Raw genomic sequence first — 12,311 nt, 5'->3', positions numbered from 1 at the left:
TTCATTTTACATATCATCATCTTAATGAATTATTAATTTAGTTATCCATCCTTGATGAATGAGCTTCCAGATGTCATAAATAAATAAGTCAAAGAATATTCAACATATGGTTAAAGAAACTTGTGTTAATACAATCTTTGTGAGTAAAATAAAACAGGCTGATGTTACCAGTGATAATGTAACACCAACTTGAGGCACTGCAGAAAAAACGAGATTGCAATGCTTAAACAGTTAAATTCCCAACCAGCTTGGCTTAAGATTGCTGCGGTTCCTCTCAAGCTACTTAATCAATTGACAATTGGCAATTTAATAAATTTATATGCCACCCAATCCCGTAGGACTCTGGGCGGCTTACAGAACAAAAATAAAAGTAAAAGTTAAAATAAAGAAGAGATACAATTTAAAAAACAACACACCAAACATTTTGTTTAAGTGGGGCTGGACCTTGATCAACAGCCCCAGGCCTGCCGGAACAGCCAGGTTTTCGTGACTTTTCGGAAGGCCGAAAGAGTGGGAAGGGTCCGGATCTCTACGGGTAGATCGTTCCACAGGGCCGGAGCAGCTACAGAGAAGGCCCTCCCCTGAGGGGCCGCCAGCCGGCATTGTCCGGTCGACGGCACCCGGAGAAGGCCCAACCTGTGAGATCTTATTGATCTTTGGGAGGTATGTGGCAGGAGGCGGTCTCTCAGATATCCAGGTCCTAAGCCATGTAGGGCTTTAAAAGTAATGACTAGCACCTTGAAGCGCATTCTGAGACCAATAGGAAGCCAGTGCAGCTCGCGGAGGATGGGTGTAACATGGGTGTATCTAGGTAGACCCGATATTGCTCGCGCGGCTGAATTCTGGACCAACTGTAGTCTCCGAACACTTTTCAGCGGCAGCCCCATATAGAGCGCATTACAGTAATCGAGCCTTGAGGTGACGAGGGCATGAGTGGCCATTCGAAGTGCCTCCCGGTCCAGATAGGGCCGCAACTGGTGCACCAAGCGAACCTGGGCAAAAGCCCCCTGGTCACAGCTGACAGGAGGTGTTCTAATGTCAGCTGTGAATCCAGGAGGACACCCAAGTTGCGGACCCTCTCTGAGGGGTGTAAGGTTTCACCCCCCAGGCTAAGGGATGGAATATCTGGACTATCCTTGGGAGGCAACATCAATAGCCACTTGGTCTTGTCTGGATTGAGTGCAAGCTTGTTCGCTCCCATCCAGACCCTGACAGCCTCCAGGCCCTGGCACATCACTTCCACCGCTTTGCTAAGTTGGCACAGGGCGGACAGATACAGTTTGGTATCGTCCGCATATTGATGATATTTAATCCCGTGCCGGCGTATGATCTCACCCAGTGGCTTCGTGTAGATATTAAATAGGAGGGGATACAGGACCGAGCCCTGCGGCACCCCATATTTGAGGGGCCTAGGGGTCGACCTCTGTCCTCCGACCAACACCGACTGTGACCTGTCTGAGAGGTAGGAGAACCACCGTAAAACGGTGCCTCCCACTCCCACCTCCTGTAACCGTCGCAGAAATATACCATGGTCGATGGTATCGAAGGCCGCTGAGAGGTCAAGAAGCACCAGGATAGAGGAATGTCCTCTATCCCTGGCCTGCCAGAGATCATTGGGCAGTGCGACCAAAGCAGTTTCGGTGCAGTAACCAGGCCTGACTGAAAGGGATTCATATAATCTGCTTCATCCAAGTTCCGTCGGAGTTGAAAGGCCACCACCTTCTCAACAACCTTCCCTACAAAAGGGAGGGTGGAGACTGGACAATAATTATTAAGGATAGCTGGGTCCAGGGAACGCTTCTTAAGGAGGGGTCTTACCACCGCATCCTTCAGAGGGTACAGGAAAGATCCCTCCTGAGAGAGGTGTTAACAATCCTCTGGAGCCAGCCTCATGTCACCTCCCTGCTGGTCGAGACCAGCCAGGAGGGACACGGGTCCAGTAAGCAGGTGGAGGCACTCACCGCTCCCATGGCCTTGTCCACTTCCTCAAGAGCGACAAGCTGGAACTCGCTCCAAGAAATCCGATCAAGGCCCTCCCCCGGCATCTCGGCTGGCACTGTCCAAGTGGAGTCTAGGTCTGTCCGAATCCGAGTGACTTTGTCCGACAGAAACTGAACAAATTCCTCAGCTCTTCCCTGTAAGGGCTCTCCCGCACCCCTCCCTTTCAGGAGGGAGCGGGTTATCCTAAACAGGGCGGCCGGGCGAGATTCTGCGGACGCAATAAGAGCGGGAAAATGAGCACATTTTGCCGCCCGTATCGCCACTGAATAAGTCCTGGTGAAGGCTCTTAGTTGTGTTCGATCAGATAAAGATGCCACTGCAGTTTCCTTTTCCTATGTTGTATGTTCTGAATGCATATGGTTAACATCAATATATCATGTAGTATGATAAAAAGAAAGAAGTAAAAAAATCTTACACTTATTCCTGAATTTATGATCTGACAAAAAAACACATATTTGGAATAGGTTGTTAAAAAGGCTTCTGGATGAGGACCTATGGTGGGTTAGATGTCCCTGTGAGCAGAGACAGTGTCATAGTGAAATCAGAACCAGGAAGCAGATTCTGAGAAAAATGTCCCTGCCAGAAGAATCAATCAAGAGATTGACTACTTATCTCTGTATAGCTGCTCCTTGTGAGGATGCTACAAGAATTGAGCTTCCTGTGGTTGATCATGAATTGAGCAGCTTGGGAACAAAGGGAATATCAACACTCCCAAATTTTCCCAAATTCTCAGTGTAGGCTTTACAGATACAGCTAGCGAAAACATTACTTCCTTACACTCCTTTTGGATATAATCAATTTTCAACTTAAAGGAGATATTCTGAACAGCAAAAAAGGAACAAAGTCAGTATGTTGTCTTATTTTTGAAATTAAGAAGATGTAGAAAATCCTTCCTTAAAAGATTTAAATTTAGAAGTAAATATCTTAACAAGTTTGTGACTCAAGAAAGTTTTAAACAGACGTAGGAGATGTAGAAAATAGAATACATTTTTTTCTGACAAAAGTGTCTTTGAAAATAGTAAAGTTAATTAGATAAAAGACCAGAACTTAGTGAGAATGCTGATTGTATATTATTAAGGAAAATAGATAATCGGTGAGTTTTACAAAACAAGAAGATAAAGGTATTATGAGCCACACAATGTGACTTTTAATTACAGAGAGCTAATTGACTGTAAAGTGTTAAAGACAGAGAAAAGCAAAACCGAAAAAAGAGAAGTATGCATTTAACTTTCACCCTAGCTATAAACATACTTTTACTTTATCATAATGGCAACCACAAGAAAAGATGCAAAATTAGAAGGAAGGAGAGGTTCAGCAGAACAATTTATCCATAGTGACATTTCATTAGATTTACTGCAGAAAATGTTTGAGGAATTTGGCAAGAAGATGGCTGCAACGGTTGCCAATAGTTTGGGTGCTTTCAATGAAAGAAATGAAAGAAAGATTTGCAGCAGTGACGTGTGGTGAGGTTTATGGCTGGTGAGGCACTGACACAGGGGTTTCAATTTTTTTTAGACTTAAGATGGGACAAATTAAAATTGTCACTGTTAGGAAGAACTTCTGTGGTGAAAATTAATGTTTTGCTGAGAATGATGTTTCTGTGTCAAGACAATACATATTTTTACAAGTGATGTACTATTCAAAATGGCAGAAGATATGACAAGTGGGGGGGAGACTCTCAGGTTAAATATAATGTGCTACAAGAAGCAAAGTATAGAAGACTGAGGTTTCTTGGATTTGAAATTGTATTTTGCAGCTTGATGTTTGAGCAGAGAAACCCATTCTTTGCCTTTTAGAGTTAAATGACTATGACCTGAAGTTTGGATGGCATGGATATATGTTATAATAAAGTTAAAATTAACATGTATTTTAAATACCATTTTATTAGATATGCCATATTGAGCATGTAAAATATATAGAAAACCAGACTATGCCTGAAAACATTTCTGTGGATTACAGTGCATAGAAGCAATAGAGGGCAAACAAAAACAAATACTTAACATATCAAGAATTATTGCAAAAATTTTAAAAGGAATATAAAATCAATCTATAGAGAGAGCAACTAATAGCAGAAGAATGGTTGTCAATGGTTTTGCCATTTACAGTTATCAGAAAGATTCAAAATGGATAAAAAGACTTCTGGTATGGAACAAAGACATAAATTGAGGTATTGTTGTGCATTGATGATGAACATATAATTGCTAAAATGTATCAATTTTTGTTGACACTTGAAACAGGAAGAATGGGTTACAGGTCAGCTGATTATTTTTGATTATAATATGCAGATGGATCCGTGGGAAAATATGATTTTAAAAGAGTTGAAATTTTCATTATGTTACGATTTTAAGGAGAATTTTTATAAAATAATGTATGGACATTAGTGGTGGATTGCTCCCACTTTGACTCAGATCAGGCAAACAGGTAGTAGCGGTGGTGGGAGGCTCCGCCCACCCATCCAATTGCTCCTGCGCATGTGCAAAACGTACATGAGTGAACTGATAGTTTAAAAATAGAAGCCCACCACTGGCGGACATGTGAAAAATCTTAAACATGGATTAAAATACATACATTGATACAATGGATTTTGAAGTTTAATATTCAATTGAAGCCAGAACGTCTCCTTTTAGGATTGATGAACAGTTAGAAAATACTATAGAAGATTGTTTCAAATTTTTTTTAATTAGACTATACTTTGTCAAAAAGAGAAACAGCTTAATTTTCTTAGTTTTATAAAACCTAGTATTGTTCAGAGTAGTTTCTGGCTTTTAGTTTCCATAATTCCCACCTAGAATCAATGTCGTAGAAAAGAGTATATTGTTGAAACCTAAGGAATAGATAGTATCTCAACGCTGTCATGGAGTTGAGACTTGATCTTAGGTGAAATACCAAAAACTTGGTAATTCCTATTATATTGTAATGTCATTGAATTTCAGATTGCAATTTACACATACATTTTACTATATTTATTCTATATTTATTAAAAGTTTAGGTATCATGTGCTTGTTATATGAAAAAACCATGCACTTTCTATTACCCAGTGTTGGCGAATCTTTTCGGCACTGAGTGCTGAAATGGGTGCATGCATGCATGTGCCAAAAACTGAAAGAGCAGACACCCAGCGCACATGCACATGATGGGCAGCTGCTCTTCCAGTTTTCACTGTACACATGCGCACCAGCCACCTGGTCTTCTTGTTTCTGGTGTGCATTTGCATGCAAAGACCAGAAAGCTGGTGCACCAGAAACTGGAAGACCAGGGTGGCCGGTGCGCATGCACGGACCATAAACCAGAAGAGCAGCTGCCCAGCATGTGGATGCGCAACGGGTAGCTGGCCTTCTGCTTTGTTTCACTCCCGTGCGTGTGAAGACCAGGTGGCCGGTCCGCTGGAACCTGGAAGACCAATGGGTGACAGCTCGCGTGCCCGGAGAGATGACTCTGCGTGCCACTTCCGACATGCGTGCCATAGGTTCGTCATCATGGCTGTAGCCTAAAAGAAGACACGACTTTTTAATTAAACCTCATGGCATCTATTTGCAGTAAATCAATGTTATGATTTATAGTTTGTTGTATATATAAACTGGAATACAAAGAAGAGTTGCAACCTTGCTTCAGGCCACTCAATTAGTTGTCGGCAAAAGGAAATAGGAAAAAAACCCTTCAAAATAGAAAGGCAACCAGATGAAAGTCTTTTGCTATTTTAGGTTGTCACTCACTACAAAGAAAGAGAACTTACCGCTAGAATGTTAGGAAATGATTCAGTGCATTAATGAGAAGTGAATGGGCCTAGGAATCAGGGAGGGTGACTTATGGAAAGAACTTTTATCAAAAGGAGAAGAGAAAAAACAGCATAAAAAGATTTTAAAGAAAAATTGGGGGCCCCTACCATTTCTATTTTCAAACTATAGGATTGATTCAGGATAGCCCATATCTCAGTATCATATCCAGCATGGAACATAAACTATGATTGGGTTTGAAAAACAAATCCAGAATGCCATGTTAGTATCATGCCTTTAAAAGGGAACATATTTTGCCTATAAAGAAGCCAGATAGGTTGAATAGATGTGCTTCATGGATCAGCAAACCACATTCTTGATTTTTTATGTATGTCTGTCTGTCTGTCTGTCCGTCCGTCCATCCATCCATCCATCCATCCATCCATCCATCCATCCATCCATCCATCCATCCATCCATCTATCTATCTAGCCACCCACCCTGTTTCCCTGAAAATAAGACTCCCCAGATAATAAGCTGAATCGGGCTTTTGAGCGCATGTGCCAAAATAAGTCCATCCCCAAAATAAACCCTCACTGAAAATATTGCAACACAGCAACAGCCATAAGGTGATCACACTCACTGCCTCCTGCACCTCAAAAATAATAAGACCTCTCCAAAAATAAGGCCAAGTGCTTATTTTGGGGATCAAAAGAAAATAAGACCATGGCTTATTTTTGGGAAAACACAGTATCTATCTATCTATCTATCTATCTATCTATCTATCTATCTATCTATCTATCTATCTATCTATCTATCTTGAAGAAGAGGTCTTCTCCTTTAGTTCAATTTCCTTTTGGGTAGCCAGAGGTACTCCTGGGAATGTCACCTTTACAGGAACTAATCACAATGAAGGGGGTTAAAGTGGGAGAGGGAAGTTGACAAGGAAATAGATTCAAAATATTCTAAGTCTTCACCTGGGCATGGCTATTTTGTTGGGTAGATGGTGAATGACCCTGTTGTCCCTCTTGCCTTCCACCAGGAAAACAGCAAAGTATTGTGCCTCTGGTTCCTGTGAGCAAGAGAAAAAACCAAATAAAAAACCTTTTTGAAAAATGACCTGTAACTTTCTTGATGTCTGCAGGGTTGTATAGTGCAGAGGTGTCAAACTCAAGGCCCGGAGGCCGGATCCAGCCCGCAGGATGCTGAGATCTGACCCACAGGGCCACCCTGGAAACAACCCATTTTGCTGGCAAAGCTTTCAGGCATCCTTGACACGAGTGACGTATAGCAGGCCAACCTGACCCCACTTCCTGAGGTCAAACACAACGCTGATGCAGCCCTCAATGAAATCGAGTTTGCCCCCCCCCCCTGGTGTAGTGCATTGTGCAGTCTTGTAAATAGAATTGAAAGGAACAGATTTCCATGACAAAAAGCTCGTAACGTATCAGATAGCAACTGGTGTCTTGTGATCAAAGGAAATGAGGAGAAGAATCATAATCCTTCATCATGGAGAGGCATAAACCCAGCTTATGTGTGTGACCAGAATTTTAAAATACCTTTAACACCTCCACAGGCTATTTTCCCTCTGACTTCCAAGTTATGGCCGTTGGATTTTCTTTTGTGGAAGGGATTCTTGAGGTTGGAGCTGGGTTTTTCCTTTTTTTATATTTTGCTTTAGTTTAACTAAACTAATTAACAAAAAGTGATAAAACCCAAAAAACACAAACATAAAAAAGACAAATTAAATCTCGATCTGTAGAATAATATAATCAGCCTTTTTATTATAGGTAATAAACCTTTTTATTTATTATATAAACTTATAAAGGGAGTTTAGAAGAGGAAGCAAATACATTCCCTCAATCTGTGATTGTAAATCCCAGTTGCCCATCGTTATAATCTTTTATAAAAGAATAATCTTTTTTGTTTTACACTCACAGTACATCTATATGTCTTCAAATAATGAAAACTTCCAGATTTGGGTTTCATTCACATCTTCCACCCATATTACTCTGTCTGAAAGCAGACAATGAAAGACCGCTCTGACCTATGTAGAACGTGTTGACAGACTTTAGATGTTTCATTATGAAGCTTCGCATTCTGTTGTTAAAAATAAAAGAAATATATTTTAAAAGATTAATTTGCATATTGCTAAGGATCTTCTTCAGCTTAGCATCTGTTGTAAATGAAGAACTTCTGCTAGCCCATGATCTTCCAGATGGGGCCATTGCTAAATTAAGGTTTGGGTTATGAGAAGATAATAGTCCATCTAAGTGATGTATAGATCAAATATCAAACTGGATGGCACAAGACAGCTTGCTCTCTGAGTTCATTTGATGGTTCTGATCCATTCTGGAAAATGGCAGTGATGTTGATACCATATGTACTACCGTACGTAGCATGCTTATATGGAAGAGTAATGGGTTCTTATAGACACACACAGTGGATATATCTCAGTGACAGAATAATGTATTGAAAGTAAGAAATGGAACTTCATGTATTGGATTATATTGGTAAAGTTAGTTGATTGGTTGAGGGATTAAAACTAGCAAGAGTTCCAAGATCTGATAGTGTTTGCATTTAATGATTAAATCATTTGGATTCAACTGGATTGGGGAGGACTTGGTCTATCAATGCCTCATTCTATTTTGCTAAAAGATAGATTGCGAAAATAGAGATGCTAAATAGTGTCTTCCTTTTATATATGCCTTTTTTTTAAAAAAAAAGTTAGTTATTGATTACATTTATACACCATCCATTCCAGTCTGAAAAATGATTCTTATTTGCCAGACTAGACTCCCTTGCATTTAATTTCCCCTTTCCTTCAGGTTTTCCATTTCTCTTCTCCCTTCCAAAGCAGTGTCCATGGCCATTAGCACCTTGTATTTATGTAGCCTTGGTTTTTTCCCTGTCTAGAACACAGGTGTCAAACTCGCAGGGTCATGTTGCTGTCATGTGACGTATAATGACATTTTCCCCTTCGCAGAACTGGGGTGGGTGTGGCCTTTGGGTGATGCATCCGGCCCGTGGGCCACCAGTTTGGCACCCCTGCTCTAGAAGTATTCTGTTGCACCACTCATGTATAGCCTCTTACCTCTAATGTAAGTAATCTATATAGGGTTAAATAGAAAGTATTAGATACAGAAATAACCATGCCTAAGTAGCATCTTCTATTTTATGATGGATTATACAGAAATTTCTACCACTTATTAGTTTGTAGCACCAAATTAAGCACACTTTGTTTAATTTGACTTGAATGGAATTATGGTTGTCTAATAATATTTAGCTTGTTTGCTATTCAATATAATTTTGATCCTTATGTGAATCTTTTAAAGTAATTTTGTCTTCTGTCTTAGTATCAGTTTTCCAAGTCATTATTTTTCTTGGCGCAATGCTTTGAAGCAGTGGTGGGTTGCAGGCGGTATGGGCATATCGGTGCCAGGAGCACCGGGTACCGTTCCGGTATGGTGCTTCGGAGGGCCCGCCCACCTGCCCGCCATCCTTACCTGTATTTGATCTCTTCGGAACTTCCACGCACGTGCAGAGTATACGGTGCCTGTGCAATGCTCTGGCAAGCAACTGAAGCGTTGCGGAGGCATCGCGCAGCATCGCAGGAGGTAAAGATGGATGTGCATGCTGCGTGCACGTGCACTGCACACATTCATGTGATGGCTGCCGGGCCCCGTTGCACCGTACCGGTTGCAACAGGATCCAGAACCCACCACTGCTTTTAAGACTACTTTTCTGTATCCAAATATATCACATTTGGAGATTAGTGTTATAATGTCCCATTCCCATCAGTAGGTTAGGACCTGATCTTTCCTCTGAACTTACATCAGGTATTTTGTGTAACAGTTATTAGCTTTGCATAGCAGTTAGTATTGCTTTAAAATTATGTTCTCCCTTCCTCAAAACTAAGAAAGTTGCTTTGCAAAAATCCAAACTTTTCTTCTAAGCGTTTTTGTATTTATAAAAAATGTGTAAAATATTGCATTTTTCAATATTTTCATTATTTGTTGAGATTTTTCTAAACTTTACATAACTGTTGAAAGTAGTGTTAACAAGCATCATCTATCAACTTAGGGGAGGTATTTGTCCACATTCTCAAGTAGCTAAATAAATAATAACAGATTTGTTTTAGAGTTGTTTACAAGAAAATTATTTTAAAAGTGTCACTTTTTTTTCTTTTTAATTGAAAATGTGTCCTTCTCTTTGCTTAAGCTCCATTTAATATTGTAAGATTTCCATAGGAGATATGACCCAACCTACCCAAACACAGAAACCCATTTCTCCTGAAAATGAACTAGCTGTAAATCTTTAAGAAAACTGAAAATCCAGGTCCTCTGTAATATCAATAAGCTGAAACAAACAGGAAATTCCCAAAGTAACTCTTATTTTTCTTATTAACTATTTTCTTATTTATTTAGCGAATGGCAATTCCCATAATAGCTCTTAGCAATTACTTATATACCACTTTATAGTGCTTTTACAGCCCTCCCTAAGTGGTTTTACAGAGCCAGCCTATTGCCCCCAACAATCTGGGTCCTCATTTTACTGACCTCGGAAAGATGGAAGGCTGAGTCAACCTTGAGCCTGGTGGTATTTGAACTGCCAAATTGTGGGTAGCCTGTAGTCAGCAGAAGTGGCCTGCACCACCGAGGCTCAGTAAGCTTATCAAAGCAGTTATCAAAGCTTACTGAGCCATCTTTCCGAGGTCAGTAAAATGAGGACCCAGATTGTTGGGGCCACCGAGGCTCAGTAAGCTTATCAAAGCAGTTAGATCAAAGGACTCATTTGTCAAATTCTCGTCTGCCTAGGAGGCAATGCAAGCTAATGACAAAAATAACTTGGCTTTTATTCATGAAAGTAGCAAATATTAAGGTTTGTTTGTTTGTCTGCTTCATTAAACAAAGAAAGCAACTCTTGTGAGGAAGAGTATTTGTTCCCTTCTTCTCAATGAATGAATGTCATTCCGCCCAACTGAATTGATCTTTGTATATGTATATAGCATTACCAAGTTCAGTCATTCTTCCTAGTATGAAAACAACATTTCTGAAAGAATTATGGCTTGTCTATCACTGGTAAATGTATTAAAATTCATGAGGTATTGGACTTCGCTGAAGCGAATAGAACAAGTGCATAATATCTAAAAGCCTAGAAAAGCTTCTAGATGTGGCCAGGAGTGATTAATTTAATATTTCATATGTGTGCTGTATAAAGAAAATTTGAATGTTCATTCTTGATTACCTTTCTACCTTTTTTCTCCTTTGCAGTGTGTGCTTTATTTGTGGGCCTTGAAAATTCTTTATCCCAAAACACTGTTTTTACTGCGTGGGAATCATGAATGTAGACATTTAACAGAGTATTTCACATTTAAACAAGAATGTAAGTATGATTCAGAATGTCTTCTTTTGATTCTGTTCCTTTTTTGAGAGAGTGTTAAAAATCTCATTCAGGAATAAAACAAGTAAACTAAATACCATTTTTAAAACATGCATTTAGATTTTTCAAAAATTCTCATGGATAGTTGCCATCTAAAAGCATTCATCCCTTGATCTTCAAATGTGATTATACTTCTTGAAATGGTATCAGGATTCTGTGAGTTTACATTGACTGAATAAATGTTCCATCTTCCTCTGGCACCATATGAATTCCTGGTTTTCCATGTTGTCAAAGTTTCAGAAATGTATCCTTTTATGTTATCCACTGATGGAGTGCAAACAGGGATGGAGTTTCTGAAAGCAAATTGTTCTTATTTCCACCATTATCCAAATTCATCCATAAAGTAGCCTAAAACTGAAATTAAGCTTGCATACATCTGCAGTAAAAAAAAATATTACAGCAGATATATTTCAGTTTCATTGATCTCAAATAAAAGGTCAGGGGACTGCAGTCATAAATGTTGAAAGGATGCATTTGACTTTAGCCATAAATTGTAGTTCTCTCCAAAATTGAAGAAAAGAACATTAAAGAGTTGGTTTCCCATTCTAATCCTTACTGTTTTCTACCTCCTTTTTCCTATTTGCTCCTCATTGCTTTCTCATTTGATAGTTTCATCAAAATATGGTGTGGTCAGATTAGGGGAGCTGCGACCTATGAAAATGTGTACAGTGGTATTTAGTTTATGAGCAGAGAACGAAAGGTCTATTAATTTACTTGACTGTGTCATAATTTATTGTTTCTTTACTATGCATAATTTATAAGTTAGCATTTCAGATTAATTTTATGTTCTAACTTATTTATAGCTATGATTGTATAGATAATTAACGAAACGCAGAGGGGAGATTTTGGAAACTGACCTATCCTTAAATAGGGTGGAAAATGTTTAATGGAATATAGAAAGAAATTTAGTTTTTTGAAAGAAACTTTTGCATTGACTAAAAAAATATTAATAGCTTTTAGTGGGACCTTTTAACAATTTTAAGACTTATTTATAGTGTATGAAATTAATTGCTATTACTACATAATTGTAAATTCAATTTATTGTGCTTTTGCAGAATGACACTCAAAGTAACTCAACAAATTTATTAAAAAGCTGGAAATTTGTGAAAGTTAACTGGCAAGCAGAAAATACACCTTACCTAAATATAAAATGCATA

General features: G+C 39.2%; 1 protein-coding gene across 5 annotated transcripts in view; it reads left to right on the top strand.

Annotated features, from left to right (window-relative positions):
* The window catches only part of PPP3CA (protein phosphatase 3 catalytic subunit alpha), a 222,408-nt gene that overhangs the window by 140,633 nt on the left and 69,464 nt on the right, over positions 1–12,311 (top strand). For all 5 annotated transcript variants that reach the window (XM_087724153.1, XM_087724152.1, XM_087724155.1 and 2 more), the window contains exon 4: positions 10,986–11,097. In XM_087724153.1, the coding sequence (XP_087580279.1) occupies positions 10,986–11,097 (112 nt within the window). The remainder of the gene's footprint in view (positions 1–10,985; positions 11,098–12,311) is intronic.

Source organism: Thamnophis sirtalis, unplaced genomic scaffold (assembly GCF_051295495.1).
Source record: "Thamnophis sirtalis isolate CommonGarterSnake01/CBP01778 unplaced genomic scaffold, rThaSir2_p1.2 scaffold_10, whole genome shotgun sequence".
Lineage (NCBI taxonomy): Eukaryota > Metazoa > Chordata > Lepidosauria > Squamata > Natricidae > Thamnophis > Thamnophis sirtalis.
Note: the sequence above shows the minus strand (reverse complement) of the source record. Positions and strands in the feature narration are given on the sequence as shown.